The following is a 20,999-nucleotide window of genomic DNA, read 5'->3' as shown; positions in this document are numbered from 1 at the left end:
TATAGCCCAACATCAGCACCGACTCTCATGGCTGAATGGGAGACTCTTGAGGGACTGCTAAAGCCTGTGAGACGAGGGTTATGTGTCAGAAGGAGGCAATCGAAAGCGTAGACTGTATATAAGAAGTGGACGTAGTCACCGTGACGTCACCCATTGGTTTGTGGACTGCCGTTTTGAAGCCTCGAGTTCGGCATTTTGTCCGTCACCGTCTTGTTTTTTTTGCAACCAGAAGTGACACGAGAGGGTGAAGCTCAGTACAACCGAATGCTGAATAAGACATTTTTAGGCGACCAAAACGTTAATATGAATTTACATGAACTGAAAACAAACTGTGAAAGTTGTAAGACAAAAACACGGACAACTCCCATACTACCACGTGGTAGCGTCCTGTCAATCACAAGGTAGCCACGCCCTAAAGCATACCCTGCTTTATGGTCTATTTGACTCTAAATGGGAACATAACCTACTAAATGAACATCATGCCGTATTAAAGCAAACTTGAAACTAGTGATTGAGACTATAAACTCATGTTTACAATGTTTACTGAGGTAATAAATCAAGAGAGAAGTAGGCTCATTTTCTCATAGACTTCTACACAATCTGACTTCTTTTTGCAACCAGAGGAGTCAAGACAAGACCTTTAGAAATAAACAATCAAATATCTGACTGATAATCCTTGAAACAAAAAAGATAAGAAAATACTAAAATTAGTAAAGGGTAAAATGGCTCCTGGCTCATATTATGTAACAATTTGGTAAACAGGGAAAATAGATCTGATACAGGTTTAGGCGTATTGACAAATAAGACTAATGAGCACTTATCGTTGTGAGAGAGAAAAAACAGAGAGACTGAGATAGTGAGCGAGGGAGCAGGTGAGCTGTAACACACAAAGGTAAAAGCAGAAGTGAGATTAGAAGAAGGTATTGTGGGAAATATGATCTGAGAGGGAAAGATACATTTGAAGACTTATCTGTGCACAGAGGTTGAGAAAAAGTGAAGGAGGGGATTTGTGATTGCTAAGATTCGGAGGATTAATAGAATGAACAAAAGTGAGGTTACCGACTACAAGCTGAAAGAGAAATCGAAGTGAGGAAACGAGACGGGATAAAAGCCTGGAAACAAAACAGAGGTTTGGTTTAAAGAGTCAGATGAAAACAGAGGAAAGGAAGCAAACTGACACTTTAACATGGGCAAGAAAAATGGAAGGAGGCTGGAGAAGGAGGGGTGAGAGATGGACAGGGTTTGTACAGCAAAGAGACAAGTAAAAGCAGAGCGAGAGAGCGAGAGGAGGAGGAAAGGATATGGTGTGTGGAAGAGAAAAGAACTGATTCGTCACTCTGCGTTTATTTCCTGTGATCTGCAGGTCAGAGCGCCGACAACGCAGCGCAGACTTAATTCAAAATGTAATGGTTTCCGTTTCAGAAGCTTACCAAACGCCGCTCACTATTTAACGTATCAGATGATGAAGACATCTGAAATATTATTATTTCTCCAACAGGTCGAACCGACGTACACAGAGAAAGCTAAAAATGTTCAATTACAGCTTCTAATATCTGTCCTGGAGACATCAGGGAACAATATGTTACCTTAAAATAATTACATAACACATGGCAGTCACGCACATAACACCTGGATGTCTCGCTGCGCCGCTGAGTTGACTCCCACCTGTACTGCTCTGTGTTCAAGGACCGTACACACTGCTCTACCTATTTTAGACCTTTCACTATAAAACGTGTAAACTTGTAGATCATGCCAGAACATTTTTGGATGATTTGTCTTTCTTCCAGGCAGCCTGCAAGAACCAAAATTGATAAATGAATTAAGTTCTGTGTATTTTTTATTGTGCATGTCTGTAAATTGAACTATTTTGCTGATTATGTTTGTTCAGTTATTTTGTGCTGCTTAGGATCTTAAACCCATAGATTGGGACAAACATCATCTTACAATGCTTTTGGGTTAAAGAGGAGGTGCATATTGGTATTTAGGGTTTCTACTAGAACATGTTTACATGCTTTAATGTTCAAAAAGCGCTTTATATTTCTCATACCGGTTGTGCTGCAGCACCTCTTTTCATCCTCGGTCTGAAACGCTCTGTTTGAGCTCCTGGGTTTTTCCAAATGTTCTCTGCTGAGACGATCTCGGAGGGATTTACTTTTCTGGATGGAAATTGAAGCCTTGTATGGATATGGAGAATGTCTATTAATACTCTCAGATGATCTGATCATCATCCTTCCCCCAACCCAGCCTCTATTAACAATTTATTTACTACAAAAAACAAAAACACAAGGCTTTCATCCAGGAGACGTGCGTCACGTTACAATCAGCTGTTCGTTCGCGTCCCGTTATCATAACGTTCAGTGTCATTTTCACTGTACAATCGTAGTAGTTTTAAGCCCAACCATGTATTTCTTTCCGAAACCTAACTATAGTGGTTTTGTTGCCTAATCCTAAAGTGACGGCAAGGATAACGAAAATGGTTTTGATGCCGAAAATAAAGTGATGCCAAGGGGCGTGGCAAAGCGATGCGGTATGTGACAAGTTGGGATGAGAACGTGTTGGTTTTCCATGGGTGGGGAATATTTAGACCGGTTTGAAAACTGATATTGATATTATATAAATCTCAGCGGCGCTTTTAGTGCATGAAAACGTAAAATTCACATTATCACAACAGTTATGCATGTTGTTTATCTTCCAGGTAGATTTTATGGCACAACAGCAGCCACCTGAGGTTTAAAATTTCCACTTGTAACAAGCTCTTAAAATGACGATAAAATGTTTTAAACGTACCCCTCCATCACTTTCTCCCATCTAAACACCTCCACCATCACATAGACAAGCCTTTAAAGGTTATAGAGCACATAATATATGCCTGTCAACTGGGTCTCTACTCAAACAGTCTATAAAAGCTTACCGACAGGAGGGGTTGCCTCCTTATTCAACAGCCAACACATGAGACATAGACCACATGAATCTTTAACAATCAACCTACAGAAACACAGCTGGGAATTTTCTTCATTTCATTCTACTGTGAATATTTGGCTATAAATCATCTCAGCCATGCGGAGCACATGCAATACATCAACACAGTGCATTCAAAGCTGTTGTAGTTAATACAGGCCTGCATAAATCATGCAGGTTTTTTTCTGACTGTTTTTGTTATATTTACTTCGGTTTGATTTGTCAGTTGCACCAGTAAAAGAAAAGTTTGTCAGACAATAAATGAACAGAGCAGATATTGTAAATCTTTCCTTTCTATCTAACTCGAAACACAATTAGTTGCTCGCTGAGCAGGCAGACACAGTACAAGAGATAACTGATTAAAAACTGTGTTAGAGAGGAGATTACACATCCACACTGGCAGTTAACAAGGTGGAGATCTGAAGACGACATCTGTCAAAAAGTAGAAAGAGAGAGAGAGGGTTTTATTACAGTAACAGTTATTACCTTCACGTCAGGTTCATGACCTAATTTATCAGCTAAAAACATCATTAATTACACAGCTGCTGTCTCGTCACAACGTGTACATTTCATTGACTCGTCAGTCTTGACGCTTAAATTTAACTGACACAAATATGAAGCAGCCATATTAAACCTAATTATTTAATGTGAGAATACGTCCTATTTATTTAGTGTAACGATGATGACATCCATAGGGAGGTAATTAGTTCATAAGAGGAAACAGGTGCACCTCCCCTGCATTGATTTTTAGTTGGGTGTAGGGCTGCAGTTATAGTTTGATAAGCGATTAATCCGTCGATTATTAGTCTCTGCCACCAACACTTTTCAAATTCATACTCCAGAGACAAAGGAGACGGCATCGTTTCCTGTAATCCATCACGTGAGTGAGAAAAGCCGGAGCATTGGCTGGCTTACTGTCCCCACGGAGATGTTGTCACAGCACGTGTTGTGCATCATTGACCCAAATAATCAATGACAAAATTCGTTGCCAACTATTTTTAGAATCGATTTTAATAGATTTAATCGATTAGTTGTTGCAGCCCTAGTTGGGAGCTCTGGCTTAAAGGTGCTAAATACGGGATTGGGAGCACTTCTATTGCCTCTCAACGGCTCTCAACATGGCGACGGCGAGCCGCGCAGGTCACAGTGCTAACACTGCAAACAACGGCTAAAGTGCTGACAGAGCTAACAGTGTTTACCTGAGAGGGAATTGCAGGGGGGGTACTATGCAAAAACGATGCCGCCACCGGTGGGGACAGCATTATCAGGTAACCGTCGTATGAGAGCAGTGTAGAGTGGTCACATGCACAAACATGCACGAACATGCACTAAAAGGACGCGCGGCTGGCGAAGCACAGAGAAGCTTGGATTACAACACACAGAGAGAGACTTCATTCTCTGCTCAGGTAGACATTACTCCTCTATATCTTTAAATAGCAAGTAGTTGTTTGCTGCTATATTAATGCTCTGAATATCAAATTTAGCCCCTTAAAAAAAGGACAGCAATATGTTTCTTGATTTATTTATTTTTCTGACTTTTTCCTCATGCATTGTGGATGTTCTTGCAGGTGTACAAGGGCAATTTGTTTTCTTGTTTTTTGCATGATGTGTCATTTACAAAGATGAATGTTTCATACCAAAAATGTGTCAGCAGTCAAAATGATCAAAACATGAAAAATAACATCCTTTTTTTCCCCCACTGGAGTTTTCTGCCTTTATTCCTGATTTTGTTTCGGGGACACGGACACATTTAATAGAGATAAATCAGCTTAATAACAACATACTTGTCTCATCAACACCCTGCATTCCTAGAGGATTTGTATTAGACAAGTACAGTTGTGCCGTCTGCTTGTCATAGTCACCACAGATTAAATTATGGTGACATGAGAGGCAAATAAAGACCTGCTGCACAGAGTGTCCTCGAATCAAGACTGTTGACACGGCAACGGCCTGCGGGACATGGAGCCGTTGGGTGTGGTAGCGAGGTGAGTTCATCCATGCGTGCAAATATACTGTTTGCTCACCGTCAAATAAACACATAGGCTGCAGCGGGGCACTGGTGCTGCATAATACCTCAACCTGACATGATGACATGCTCGAATCAGCTCTGACATATAAAGAAGATGATGAGATGTGTTGCAGAAAAACACACTGCAGTTATTTTGTTGTTGTTCACTGACAAAACTAGACACAAAGTCAACATTTTTACAATTATTAGAAAGTAAATATTAGCAGCAGATGTATCATGCCGCGGTGGTGAACTTTGGAGGGAAAAATATCTGCAGCTGTGAGTTTCCCCTCTCTGCCTGCTGGTGACTATCTTGTCTAAAACACCAGTTACATAATTCATTCTTTAGAGGTTGTTGTAACCATGACTACTGAAAAGTGTGCTCCCACTTAAGGTTGTACTCACTACCATCATGTATTTTACACGGGGTGGCAGTAACCATGGTAACAGGAACCTTCAAAAGAGGGCAGTAAAAAGCCGAGGAAGTTCCACAGAGGGGGAACATATATTGAAAATAGCCAAAAAAAAGCCCACAGGGCAAAGGGACCAAACATTTAGAAAGCCTTTGAAACACACTCCTGGAACACACTCTTCCCTCATACCTACACTTCTCCCACCCTCCGTGACCCTGCGAAAAACACCACAGCACACACCACTGGGTATGTGTGAGCTCATGCTGAAAATGGCTGATTCATAAATGCCAAAAAAGTGCAGAACAACCTGCAGCCATGATACTCAAAACAACAGGCAGTGACAGAAATGAGCAATTATCTTCCCCCTGCTAATAAAACCGTCTGGATCATCAGACTGGAACAAGCTCTAATCTAACCCTGTATTTTACCTTTTCTATGGGAAATGCAAATGAATTACCAGAAAGTCTATAAAACAAAACAAATGAGCACACACACACACACACGCACACACATACATGCAATCCTTCTGGAGGTCGAGGGCGATGTCCCTGGAGAACGACGGCAATGATCTGACGCACCGAAACTCAAAACGCTGACCTTTGACCTTATGGCCTCAATCTGGGATTGAGTTGTAGGCCATCTTCTGTATAATTGGACAAAGCAGGTCATTACATCCCAGGGGACAATGAAGAGACGCCTTATCTCCTCCTATGTCACATGTGTCTGTTGGAAAGTCCGTTGTTTAACGTTGATTAGGAAAGACTGAATATGCTTCATTCGCCCAGCTATGTTAAACATATATCAAGTACGAGTATGAGAAGCAATTGAATAAGAAAAAAGAAAAGAGAATTCAAGCAGAGGTCTGGCAGCAAGAGACAATGTCCTCACAGAGGATTCAGAGCAGGAAAGCAACGTGCAGTCCACAGTGACTGCACGGCAAGAATTTTAATCAGCGACGTGTTTGTGTTTTCGCACGTCATAACTAGATCTTTGCGACCATATTGTCCAGCTGCATGCCTCCTCATAGCTGGGACAAGAAACTATAGCTGCCATCTTTTTGCTTAGATATGGCACTTGAGTATCTACGCACACTTAATGAAGCAGGTGTGGAGTTTTTATTTTAAGTTTTTCTTTTAGTTGTGTTTCAATAACATGTTAGAGGATTTATTTTGTTATTTGACTAATAAAGTCTAGTCTTGCTTACACTGTGAAATAAGTAGAGCTGCAACGATTAATCGATTAATTAAGAAAAATACAGTCAAAATGTTCTGATTCCAGCTTCTTAAATGTGAATATTTTCTGGTTTCTTTACTCCTCTATGACAATAAACTGAATATCTTTGAGTTGTGGACAAAACAAGACATTTTAGGACATCATCTTGAGTTTTGGGAAACACTGATCGACATGTTTCACCATTTTCTGACATTTTATAAACCAAACAACTAATCGATTAATCAAGAAAATAATCAACAGATTAATCGACAATGAAAATAATTGTTTGGGTTGTCTCATAGGTGTCCTGGGAATTATGTTTCTATACACTAATTTACAAGAGCAAATAAACGCAATGCCGCCTGGTTACACTCTTTATCAACGTAGTGAGGAAACATTAAGAGTCTGTCTCAAAATGTTGATACTGAAGGTATCGGCCAAATGTTTGGTGACAATGTATTTTATTTGTTTTCCTACAGCATCCACTCGTAGCAGCTGAATATGATACAACTTTTCATGGTTATGTTGAGGCACTAATAGCATTTGGTTAAGTTTAGGGAAAGATTGTGGTCTTGGTTTAAAACAGGACAACAGTGACTTGAAGCATGAGACAGAATGTGTTTAATGTTTCCCTAACTACCCAAACTAATGTGCTTTTGTTGCCTCAAGCCTCAGAATAAAAACCCTAACTCTGACCTTAGAGCCATGTTTCCATGGTAACAATCAGTGACACCTGCTGACCTGTGGCACCAAAAGAGAAAAAAAGAGGAAAACGTGGCTCATAATTTGTGGTTTATTAACAATACTGTGGAGCGAGTAATGAGAGGGGAATACGTTTTTAGAGGCCGCAGTAACATGTGGGAAATATTCAGCAGTGAGGACATTGTCAGTTTTTGTTTGCCTAAAGAAACTATCCTGAGCCTGACTGACAAGTTATAATGAGACCTGCCACATTAGGAAGCCACAGCATCTCAGCTCTGCAGATTTTATGATAATGAAAGTCGTTTTTGTATTGTTACACCCTTCATTGAATTTTCACAGTAAAATGTCCTGTACTTTTAAATTCTCCCATTTTCTGCTGGAGTGAGCGGTTTGACGTGGGTTGCTCGGTAAACCCATAGATATATGTATATAAAAAGTGGACGTAGTCACCGTGACGTCACCCATTGGTTTGTGGACTGCTGTTCTGAAGCCTTGAGTTCGACATTTTGTCCGTCACCATCTTGGTTTTTGTCCGTTGCCATCTTGTTTTTTTGCAACCAGTAGTGACACGAGAGGGTGGAGCTAAGTACTACCAAATGCTGAATAAGACATTATTAGCCGAGCAAAATGTTACAATTAACACACTGTGAAAGGGTTCAAATTCTAAGACGAAAACACAGACAACTCCCAGACAGGACAATGCCGTGGTAAGGACCTGTCAATCACAAGGTAGCCACGCCCTAAAGCATACCCTGCTTTATGGTCTATTTGACTCTAAATGGGACCATAATTTACTAAATGAACATCATGCTGTATTGAAGAAGACTTGAAACTAGCGATTGAAACCATAAACTCATGTTTACAATGTTTACTGAGGTAATAAATCAAGTGAGAAGTAGGGTCATTTTCTCATAGACTTCTATACAATCATACTTCTTTTTGCAACCAGAGGAGTCGCCCCCTGCTGGCTATTAGAAAGAATGCAGGTTTAAGGCTTCACTTTCAGACCCGAAGGTTGTCCACTGGGTAAACCATGTTTTTTATGTTTGAAAAAAGTCTTAATTTAACAAGAATTCATAGCAAATTAGTGCTACTTAAGTAAGAAATAGACAGCGTTGTGCAACAGACATATTTAGACTATCTGAAGTCTGACTATTAGTTTGATCTAAGGTCTCCAGTATCAAAGTCCTCTGCTTTGAACACCCACCATCCACCCCGAGTACCTCCCTGTGACTTAAGTGCTGCAAAAACACTTTCTTCACCTGGAAATAACGTTGCCAGTGAACATAATCTAATAACGTTCCTGATCAAAACATAATTGCCAAAACAAATTAGTATTGAAATGTAATTTCTAAGAAAAAGGGTTGAATGAGAAGATTCTTCTCTATTTTATATGACTATGAATTTAATAAAAATGTGTTTAGTCCACTGTGTACTAACTGACTCAATACTAGAGAAGAAATATGCCTAATAGAAAGTGGATCGGAGACTTCTTTTAAAAAATATATATTTTTGTTGCTATTTTACCCAGGTTCAGTTATCATTCTCTAGAAGTCACGCAAAAATAATTAAGATACCTTGCCTGAGGATATGAGATAACCTATAAAATGACAAAGATTTATTGCATTTATTTTCATAGCTGGCTTCATGTGGGAAAACAATATGAAATAATATTGGCTTTTATCATTTAGGCAAATTAAACGCTCAAGAAATAGAGCTGAGATTGGGTGCGTATAAAAACTGTGTTGTGTATCTATTTCTATTCGGAGCCAAATCTCATCACGTGAACTACTACGGACATCTAAAGGTGATACACGGATGTTACAGAAAGCTCATGGGCGTGTGAGCAAATCTGAATGCATGAAAACTGCCCACGAGGAGCAGATTTATCTTTGTCTGGCCGAGCTGACAATCATCTACGCTGACAGAGGAGCGTACTGTGACATCATGCAGTCAGCGCCCTCAGGAAAGGGTGGATCAGGTGAATGAGGAGATAGTGGAATGGAAAAGGAGAAGGAGGGGGAGAAAAATAAACGCAAAATAAGAAAAAAAAAAAAAGGTTTAATAGCTGCGATTGAATAAAGTGTAGAGGTGAGATTGTGCAAGAAGGTAGAGGTGGAGAGAAGGAATGAAGGAGAGATGAGGAGACGTCTTATTGAGAAACAAAATGAGGGCTGCAGAGGGTAGAGAGGAAATTGATGAGGGGATGAGGAGAGGAGTGGGAAGGGAAGGAGAGTGGATGGACGGGTGAGAACATGAGGGATGAGGGTTACCAGCAGGGCCGGGATAGGAAGTGTGTCTCCATAAACATTACTGTATCTGGGTCTTGCTGATCATACACTAGCCCTAGGAGACCACGAAACACAATATAGGTTCAGCGTCCCATGATGGATGAGGCCCAGGCTCCAATGTCAGCCCACTCAGCGCTCCCGATCAACAGGGACAAATCACCCGGCCACCGCCCCCCTCAACACGCAGGCTAATACAACTAATGGAGCCATCTACAGTGTTCGACAGGCTTGATGCTCTTTGAATAGACTTCTGCTGCCTGATTCTTGGGATTTATCCACTGGGGAGTTGCTGTTTTTGTAAATCACGCTTTCCATGCATTAAGAACCTGCAGTGATGTAATATCCTTTTCAAAATTAGAGACAAAAGTCAATAAAATGTGTTAAATGACTTCAAGAGCACAGTTGTTTTCTTGTTGCGCCACTACTCACTGTCACCTTCGTTGTGACGTCCCCCTCACTTTGCTTTCATGGGCTCTCTTAAATCAGCTCCCCGCTCGTAGCCACGAGCACAAACCAGGGAAATGGTGAATGAGCTCCATACTCGGATCTGACAGGGTTTTTAAAAAGATGCCTCGTTTGTGCTGACCTACATCGCTTTTTCTTTCCAATCATCTTTCCTCCCGGGGCCACTGCCTGCTCCGGAGGCTGCCATGGGGACCAGTGGCCGGCCTGGGGAGTCATTGGGAGGCTTGACTCACTGTGATTGCTGGCTCAGACACACAATTGAAAGAGTCAGATATGCCAGCTGATAAAGGGCGGCAACAACTTCCTGCTTGATTAATACTGTACAGTCTGGCGTTGTGCAACTCAGCGAGTGCAGTGTGACTTTACCGCTGACAAGATTAGAACCCTGAATCCCACTGAGGCCATCGACCAACTATGTACACCCCTAAAGATTGAATAACAGCACCCATCAAATGTGACATACTGTTGATCTATAAAGGACCAGTGTGTAGCATTTAAGGGAATATAATATTAATAAGTACATTTTCTTTAGTGTATAATCCAACTATCATCTGAAACTACGAATCATTGTGTTTTTGTTACCTTAGAATGAGTCGTCTATATCTACATACGGAGCAGGTCTTCTTCCCGGAGCAAGCTGCCATGTTTCTACAGTAACCCAGAACGGACAAACCAAATACTGGCTCTAGAAAGGGCCATTCGCGTTTTTACATTTCAGCCAACGTAGTTCTTCTACACGCTTGGCACACAAGAGAAGTTTCAATTGGTTGCAATCTGCAACTTCACCGCTAGATGCCGCCAATTCCTACACACTGCACCTTTAAAGGTCTTATCGATAACATTTTTATGTAGACGAATATTTAAAAAAAGAAAGAAATACACCCAAAGAGCTTTTAGAAAGATGCCGAATAAAAGTAATTTAAGTAATAATAAAAGTAATACATTTATGCTCGTTACATGCATACAGTCTTTTCAAAATAAACTTCCGTCTTCAAAGGAAACAACTTGGTTAGGTTTAAGCAACAAAACTACTTAGTTAGATTTGGTCGCGTTTTGTTTAAAATAACTCCGGAGGTGGCGTTACTTAAGTACGTAAGTTACGTGACAAATAAATCAACGTTGACTTCTGGTTTCACATATGACATGAATGCCGGTGTCCTGGGCGAAAGTCTGGTATTTTTGGACCCACCCATCCACCCGACCTCCTCCCTCCGCGGATCACGATTGTGTGAGTTACACACGATATACACAAATTAAAGTGCATCACTTTTCATAGGTATAGGTATGAACAGTGTATGAGACCAGCCTGGGTTATTAAGGTCAGCCATGGTTCTGTTTACGTTTGGCGTTGTGCACCTGGAAGGCTTGGAGGTCGGAAGTTAGGACTTCAACTTCAACTGTGAAAATTCCGACCTCTGTGTTGTCAGGAACGCAGCATTATCCCTCTCTTATTTATTGTGACATTTTTCCAAAGATAGTGTTTGTCTCTTTCTTCCCCACTAGAGTTTCCAGCTCATCAAGCGTACATTTTTTGTGGCAACATGGTGCATGTTTCTCATTTAAAAGTTATGAATGGTCAACCACACTGAAAGCACTTACTGTATTATACCACACAGTGTTGAAAATATAACAGATATCTCAGTATCAGTGAATTACTGGCAAATTACTGTGAAAGCAATATATATATATATATTATTATATTCTAGACTTCATTCAGAGTGGTCCACAATCCGATATTAACAGTCTGTGTGGGCACAATGTATTGTTGGTTTGTATTAAATGGAAGCAGACTTTGATATGCTCCATTTCAGAAACCGTTGCACATTTTACTGCTTTTACACGCTCTGTGTTCAGAGTGCAGGTTGTCCGGGGCCAGTAAGCTCTTTTGGGTTTTATTCATATTTATTTCCCTGTTGCGTCTCTGTGTGTGGTGAATCTCTGAGCTCATTAAGATTCAGCTCTGCCATGCAACAGCAGCTTCAGAGCCTCCATCATAGTTATCTGCAGGTGGGTGATTACGTCCAGTCCACCGCAGGGCTTTGGCCGGCCGACCACAGTGACCCCGACTGACTTACGTAACAAGAAGCACATGAGAGATTAAAGGACCTTTCACTTAACGCAGAGCCAGAAAACACTGGCTTTGTCTGTAGATAACAGATCAGCGAGAACCCAAATGTGTCCTTTGACAATAATGTAATTAACTGTAATCACAGCTGCATTGGTGTCTTATGGGATTTTATCTATAAAATGTAATAAGTACAAGACGGCTTTTGTAGTCCAACAGCTTCGGCTATTTCTGCATCCCAAATCACAGATTAACATTAAACTTTTCACACAACACAACACATTGGTGATAATGAATGCTGTAAATCTGCCCAAGGAAGATTTTACTGTCACATCACGCTCAGCTCTCTGCACGTGAGCTCAGCTGTCATTGACTAAAACAGGCTGTTCCGCGAGTTTTTAGTTTTAGGTTTTTAATGAGTGATAAAAATAGATCGTATCTCAGAGTCATGTTGCAAGCTTTGAAGAGCATTCCTCAGCGTCTGAGTGCACACCGCTACAGTATCTGCCTGTATATCACCGATGATTCACAAACTCGCAATAGCGATAGACACGTCGTGCATATCTTTACTCATGTAAACATATTTTCCTTTGAACAAGGGAACAGTGCAGTGTTTTTATGAGATAATTATGATTCCTGACTACAAGTTCCCTGGCAGCTGCTGTGATGAAGATTAGTGGCTACTGAGTGGATTCGAAAAACACATTAAAGCTGCATTAATCAATATTTTATATAATAACAATGCATCAAATGACTATGCATAATGTGATGAACTAACAAAGACTGATTACCAACTCTGCAGTTCCCCTTTTAGCCTCTTTTAGCTCATTGTTTTGGTTTCACAGCCCCGCAAATTCAGTGTTTTGGTTCAGTCTCACTGCTTTCATCAACCTTGTTTACAGCAGCAGCAGGTCGCAGTTTTCAGTGAAAAGGCTCCGATAAACCAACCAATTCACACTACCTACCCAGCACCAAACGGCAGACAGACAAAGTTAGTAGCTAGCTGGTGCACACAGTGGAGCATTTAGCACCTAAATACCCAAACATGTTTCTCAGGAGTTGGTGGAGACAAAAACAGAGCTACGAAAGAGAATGAATATTGGAATAAAATTTGTTAGGTGGACACAAACACGACTCCAAATGAATGCTAATGTTTTTATACGTCTGGTGGATGCGTAAATAGGCAACTGTTTGCTAACACGTTCAACATAACAATGTCAATGTTGTGTTTACAGCGTGTTCTGCTGCCCCCAAGAGAAATAGGCATTACAGTAACAGAATATTGATTCATATTTGATCAGCGCTGCCTAGTTTGACTGTTTGATCAGAGTTTGAGAGTGATTGACAGCTGCTCAGAGACGGCAGGCTCCAGCTCGTCTCTGATTGGTTGTTTTCCTCCAGTCTGTGAAATCTTGCAGATGCCGTTAGGAGCACTGGAGGACACAGAGGCACATGTTTTTTTTTTTTCCCAGATTACCTGTTTCATGTTCTACTGTCAGGATATACCGTTATACCGTTTTATAAAAAAACTTTTTTTAATCACATTTGCTCCAATCTCGCCTACTTCAGCTTTAAAGGTCGTATAGTGTAGAAAGTGAGATTTCCACTTTTATTCCCAGGAACTACTTTTCAAGGAACTAAAAGGTTCTTCAGCCCACTGTTGTCTGTGTTTCCACCATGACTAAAGACCCGTGAGGATTAGGCAAATTAGTCCGCTGACATGAAAAAGCAACATAACATGAAACAAGGGCTGCTGGTGGTTGCAACGGTAAACACACTGCAGCCTGCAGTTCAGTGTGCCCTCCCATTTCATCTAAAAAATATGTTGAAAAGAAAATAAACATTATGTTTTGTCTCACTGCGACGATATTTACTGCTGTCTGAAATTGATACTAGAGTACTTCCTTGTTTATGAATGAAGCAGTGCATGAGTTGAAGCCGTTTAAGCAGTGTTGCTACGTGTGTTTTACCAATCAGTAATGGTTATCCCTGCAAACACCACCTCGAAAGTTCAGGTACCTTCAGAAAGCACTATCTCCCGACCAGGGCTTTTTGGGGGTAAAAATGCCCCAGAAAATGACCCTAAATCAGATCTAGGTGCTACATAAATACTGTGAGAGTATCAAAACGCTCAATCCACAGAGAAATGCACACAGCCCGTGTTCAGAAACAATGCCTTTTAAACAAGCCGTTAGGACTTCCGTAAGGTCGTGATGTCACAACTATACAGTCAGTGGTAGACGGGCCGCTAAACTCTTTGTAGTTGACACACCCAGTGACGCTGTGAAGACGGCGACAGCACAGATGCGGAAGACCGGAAAACGTTGACCAATCAGAGCAGACTGGGCTTCTTTGGGAGGGGGGTTTAAAGAGACAGGCGCTAAAACAGAGCGTTTCAGACAGAGGGTGAATACAGGTATATTCAGACAGACAGTATGAGGAAAATAATGTGTTTTTTGAATATTAAAGCATGTAAACATGTTCTAGTAGAAACCTAAAATACAATATGAGCCTGAAAAAGAGAGTAATACATCCTCTTTAAAGCAACTTTAATTATAGATGTCTAGATATCTAAAAACAAGGGTTCTGCTTGTTTACTGTCCATATTTAGACCTGACGTAATACACAGTGCACACAGCTTTTATCCTATCATATCTCTATCATCAGATTTAGTGTTTTTGTAGATATTTGTGCTGCGAGCTGTATTTGATTTCATTAATAAACCAACAGAATCTCAAACCTCAATGGGATTGTCTATTTTTATCTTGTGGCATATTTCTCTTAGAAAGCTGAGAGCAAAGGTGTCCCAGTCTTTCTGTCTCTCTTTCACTGTCTGACAGCGTCTTGTCTCGTCACATATATTCATGGTTGGATCATCCTGTTCTATCGTTCTCAGTCTGCTGGGCTCCATAAAAACGGCCGGGAGCACGCCAGCAGACGGGCGTAGGGAGCTTACCGGGTAGCTACAGAGACACAGAGATGAGGGAGACGGACAGAGATGATGATTGAGAGCTGTTATTAGCTGTGGAAGGACACTAGACGACTTGGCCCACGCGACCCCTCGGGGTAGAGGCTCGCTGGCTGGCCGTGATTAGAGTTAGGTGATTGACAGACCTCCAGACAGTGAGAGGGACAGAGGATGATGGGAGGCGGGGCAAGAGGTAAGCTGGTCCTCATCCCCCTGACAGACATTTTAAATTCAATTTTAAAAGCATAAAAAAGGTCATAATTGTTGCAATAACATCAAAGACAAGACAAATACTCTTTTCTTCCAAGACAGGCTGCTATTTTTCCTCAAGAAAACATCCACAGATGACCTAGTTAGAGCGGCACACTTGGATGCATTGCAGAGAGGTTCTGAGAAAACTCCTAAAAATGTAGTGTTCTGTGGGACTACACCCTGCTTTCTGCTCAGCATACTAGTGTCAAAACAGTGGGTTAAGCACTTTATCCTTCAAACACTCTGATGTGATAAGAGGCCAGCCGGTTTAGCCCTTTGTTCACCAGCTGAGAGATTGTGTTAGTCTCTGACAGCTGCTCCGAGATCACTGGTAGATGAGAGGTTAGCATATTTTTAGACGAGTGTTTCATGTGAGGAACCTTACTACTAAATAATGAGGGTGCCCTTCTCCTGCGACGAGATCAAACAGCGAAGAGCGGCAGATAAGCAGACTTAAAAAAAAGGTCTGGATGAAGAACACAGAGGACATGAAGTGAATGTGAAGCTGGAAAGAAAATATGGTAAGGGAAGGAAGGAAAACAAACATAAAAGGGACTGAGCCAGAGTCTCATAGAACAACATCATGGTTAGAGGTAGAGAAAACTAACTAACAAGCAGCGCCTTGATTATACCAAGGTCATGTCATGTTTTAATGGCCTGAGGAGGGGTTTGCATATAATTACATAGACAGTAGATTACACATGGTGATTTTTCCACCTGAATTATATTTCTGGCAGCGTATAGAAAGCTTTGAAACATCTAACAGTTAAATAAAGGAGACTAGTTAGGCGGGGCGACCGACATGTTCTCATCACAACTCGTTGCATACTAACGCTTTGTCAGACCCCTCAGCGTCACTTTTCACTCAGTAAACACGTGCTTTATGTTATGAATTAAACAAAAACACTTGCTTAGGTTTAGGCAACAAAATCACTTATTTATGTTTAGGAAAAAAACATCACTTAAAATTGCTATGTTTGTAAAGTGAAAATGTGACTTGACGTCGTGAACACAGGACATGAATGAACAGCTGATTGTAACGTGACACACGGGACACGAACAGCGGTCTCCTGGATGAAAGCCTCGAGTTGTTGGACCCATCCCTCCGGTTTGTCTCTTTCACTACGTCACCGCACGAATTTCCCTAAGTGTTTAATATTGACACTGATGGATTTACATTGCAGTTAATAGAAAGCCCGGTGGGTCTCATACCTGCACCAAAAGGTGCCTTGAGCGGCGGTACCGAATGCCGACGGCCGTGACAAAGCGTCGCTATTTGACGCCCTGGTAATTAGAACAGGCTGGGGCGACACTCATGACATCATATTTCTAAAATCCTGGCTACAGTCCTGGTATCAAGCCATGTTGATATTAACGTGACTAAAACACTGAATGACAATTTACCTACTGATGATTTTCAAATATCTGTGAAAAGGGTCAGTTTCTTTCAAATCGCCACAACAAGAGGTAAAAATGCTACTGACCTGTTTCAAATCATATATTTCCAATTTTAAAAAAGTGTTATTAAAAGTGCAGTCAGTCCTCTATGTTGCTCTTCATAATAATCCTATGAGTAGTATAAACTGCATTTTAAGAAGATATCATATTTATTCTGTTTTTAAGGCTAACATGAAAATGACTTCACCATTTCACACAACTTTTGATACTCTAGGCCTTTTTCACAGTAGGAAAAGCACAGGTGGCTGCTTTGATTTCAGGGTCCTGGTGTCGTGCATGCTGGCTCACCGTCACTCTCACTGGGACACTTGAATAGAGCGGAGCCCTCGTTGGCGTTACTAGTAACACCTGTGCTTTTCCTACTGTGACAAGTCAAAATGTCTGCTGTGAAAAAGGCCCATCTTTTAGGTCACTACTTTGACACAAAAGAGATAAATAGTCCTGCAAACACTTTAAATTGCACGTCATTACATCGTACATTCCCGCTATGACAAACAGCTTCCTCAGCAACTCGTCTAACTAATCCCATTTTCTCTCTCTCTCTCTCTCTCTCTTTCTCTCGTTACCTCTTTTCTGGTGTGTCGTCGTTTTCATGGCTTGCTGGAGCTTCCTGTAGATCTGGGAGGTTGGCAAAGTCATCCTGTTCAGCCAGGCCGATTGCTAGAGACAGAACAACCATCTTCCCCTCGCTGGACACACAGACAAACAAGACATCACGAGACCACACAGGTGTGTAGACAAATAGACACAGGGACACACACACACACAACACACACAAGAAAATCACACAAACAGGAAACACACATTCATTTCACGTACAAAGAGAGAGTGGGAGAGAGGTGGTAGACTGTTGTGAGGACACTGTTTCATTTTAACACATATTACACACACAATCCATACTTAACACCGCAGTGCATCTCTACCACAGCTGTGTACTATGGAGAGAGAATACAACACAGACCTTATTAATCACTTTAGTAACACTTTACTGCATGCATGCCTTAACATTTTGTATTTCAACAATGTAACGTTTTTTTTTCTTAGAGATGATTTTGTGTTAATATCATTGAACATTATCACTTCAAACTCATAGAAACACATTGTTGGTTTATTGCACGTGTAGAACAAACCTAGAAATGCAATTTACAGTATTACACTGCACGACACATCTTCATGAGAGTTTTGATTTCTGTCCCCCTTATTTGATATGTGACACCAAAATGACCTCTGATGTGAATATTTTAACAGTAATACCAACATTTAACTTTTAAGTGCTGTATTTCCCTTAAATAGTGGCCGGGACCTTTATTTAACTCAACTGCAGAGAGTACCAGGACATTACATAAAGCAGGCCTTTAATTCCCTCTGTTTGATTTGGTCATATTGAAGCCTCCTTGAGTAAAATCCATTTTTAAAAACAGAAACGTACGTGATATAGCTTCTCGTCAAAGCCACCATACTCCATTGAAAAGATGAGTGATTTTAACGTCACAGAAGACAGGAGTTGCTGCTCTACCTCTGCCTCGATCAGTGAGTTTGTTTGGTGTTTTAAAGAGTTAGTTTGGATCCAACACAATATTTGTGTAACACACAATAACAAACAAACTCACTGATCGAGGCAGAGGTAGAGCAGCAGCTCCCGTCTTCTGCGACGTTAAATTACTAATTTTTTCAATGGAGCCTGGTGGCTTTGACGAGGAGCGATGTCAATGGCCGTTTCTGGTTAAAAAAGGATTTTATTCCAACAAAAAGGTTTATCTTTGTAGCGATGTTTTCCGTAATGTTGTCAGACATTTCGAATAACAATCTGAGCCGGTCAGTGGAAAAACAAGCACTTTTAGTGGACGACACATGTCCGCCATTACAGCTCATTTCTCGGCTGACTGCTGAGGCCATCTATTGGACAGATTCCAAAACTGTTTGTACCTAGCAGTCACGTAGACACTGAAATATGTCAAAATAGGGCCCAGGTTTAAAAATACCAACGTTTTTTTTTTTAGTCAGCATGCACATTATATAACAGGCACCTGGAGTTTATCCACCATTGTATTTTCCCCGGCCTGTATTTGGGACAGACCTGTATTTGCTTGGGTCGACCACGCCCTCCGTCATCAATTGAGACCCGGCTTTTATTTGACTATCGCTTTTTATTTGAGGAAAAAGGGTAAGCCGTAATTAATATAGTTTCATCTGCGGCGGGTATTCATATAATCGGAAAGCATAATCTGCCATTGCAATCATCAGTAATGTCCTTTACACAAGCAATACATGCACAACCTTCAGCTACACTACAGGTCAGAAGAAAATCGCTGAAAGGAGATCTAAAGACTTTTTTATACCACTCCCTTAACGAGGTTGAGAGTGTGCTATTAAAAGAAATCCAGCCTTTGAATTACTACAAAGTCTTATTCTCACATTTTGGATAATGCGTAGTGCCTGTGCTTACTTAAGGTAATGTATGCTGTAGCATTAGTATGAGCAGTTTCTACTGCAGAATCAGATGACTTTGCTGGGTTAAATCTTTCTTTAGTTCTTTAACACTGACATGATGTTGTATGGGTTATAATATAGTTCCCCCCTGCATTTCTAATATGAATTGTTTTATGGCGTGATTATTAAAATACAGGGGATGATAGCAGTGATATTTATCATGGGCCAACATGTGCTTTATAACCTGTTAGAAACATACCTTCCTATAATTCATCATTACAATATATGAGGTTATATAATGCATCAGTGAACAGTGTGTGTTCTTACAAACACAGGGATGCATTTGATTTCTCATGAGTGTTTTTTGAATCCACTGTAGATATGGTAATCATAGAAAGTGTTTGGCTGAAATGAGCATCATTAGCAGAAAGGCTCAGAACCACTGATGCCTCCATGGCTTTATCATCCTCTGTTATCTGTTTCCTAGAAAAATAAATGTGTAAAAATAGAAAAACCTAAAAGAAGGGTTTGGATTGTTTGAGAAAAAATAGAGTCAATGAAATGACATGCAGAAACAAAGAAGAAAAAGCGAAGGAAATCCATGGAAATTGAGGTGGCCTTAACAAAAACCTGCAACAAAGAAACATATCAAGTTGATTTTCAGCTGCTATTCTGCCTCTAAACATGCCTGAGGTCATTTAAATTACGTCTTACTGAAGTATGCTGCACCGTGAATTCAAGAGGCCATGCAAACAGTGACCTTAACAAATTAACATTTGCCCACAACTAACCTTGTAATTCACAGTCCTAAAATAACAACCCACATGCAAGCACATATTTACACTATTCTCATACTTTCCTCTCTGCCTCTACCGTGCTCTTTTCCTCTCTATACAGCCGCAGTCATTTCTTAAAGGCCAATTCCAACATGATTTTGTTCATTCTTAAACAACACCTGACTGTACATTTTAAAGCATAATTATAAAACATTTAGCGCAATTTTTCATTTTTATTTTGCAGATTAGAATCGGTCTCAAAGAAGATTAATACGATTAATGAGAAATGGCTCTTATAGCGTTCCTGAAACAGTGATATTAGACATTATTGTTGTTCAGAGTGAATATACTGGCATCATATGAAACTAGAAAACCTAAGAAATCCATTAGTACCATGTCATGCTAACTTGTCAGGAAGGAGGCTAAACACCGCTCCAAACTTACGCTAAATTTTGGCGAGGAAAAACTGGCATGGCGATTTTCAAAGGAGTCCCTTGACCTCTGACCTCAAGGTATGTGAATGAAAATGGGTTCTATGGGTACCCACGAGTCTCCCATTTACAGACACGCCCACTTTATGATAATCACATGCAATTATATGCATGCAATATAAATGTGTTATCTTCGCCTATTCTATAAATGATGTGTTTGAATATTCCTGCACGCTGGGGTCCCTAAACAGTCTTGGAATCGCATTGGTATCAATGTAAAGCTGAGACTCTTGTGGACCCAATGAGCCCAATGATAAGAGTGAAAGAGTGATCAGAACTTCTTTCAAAATGTTTAAATCCTGCAAAGATGAGCCAGATAATATGGCAAGAACTGAATACATGTGTAATTTTGCACATAACCAAGAAGTATAATCAAATAGCAATATGATCAACGGCTTATGTCATCCTTATTTGCCTGTGACTGTTTTTCAGCTTCTCCTTATTCTTCTTCTGATCTTCCTCCTCTCATCTCTCCAAATCTCACACTTGTGATTTCATTTTCTGGCCTGT

The 20,999-nt window shown here is 40.6% G+C and overlaps 1 protein-coding gene across 2 annotated transcripts in view; it reads right to left on the bottom strand.

Annotated features, from left to right (window-relative positions):
* Positions 1-20,999, bottom strand: part of syt7b (synaptotagmin VIIb) — a 123,289-nt gene that overhangs the window by 16,735 nt on the left and 85,555 nt on the right. For both annotated transcript variants that reach the window (XM_037748470.1, XM_037748477.1), the window contains one exon: positions 17,359-17,481. In XM_037748470.1, the coding sequence (XP_037604398.1) occupies positions 17,359-17,481 (123 nt within the window). The remainder of the gene's footprint in view (positions 1-17,358; positions 17,482-20,999) is intronic.

Source organism: Sebastes umbrosus, chromosome 2 (genome assembly GCF_015220745.1).
Source record: "Sebastes umbrosus isolate fSebUmb1 chromosome 2, fSebUmb1.pri, whole genome shotgun sequence".
Lineage (NCBI taxonomy): Eukaryota > Metazoa > Chordata > Actinopteri > Perciformes > Sebastidae > Sebastes > Sebastes umbrosus.
Note: the sequence above shows the minus strand (reverse complement) of the source record. Positions and strands in the feature narration are given on the sequence as shown.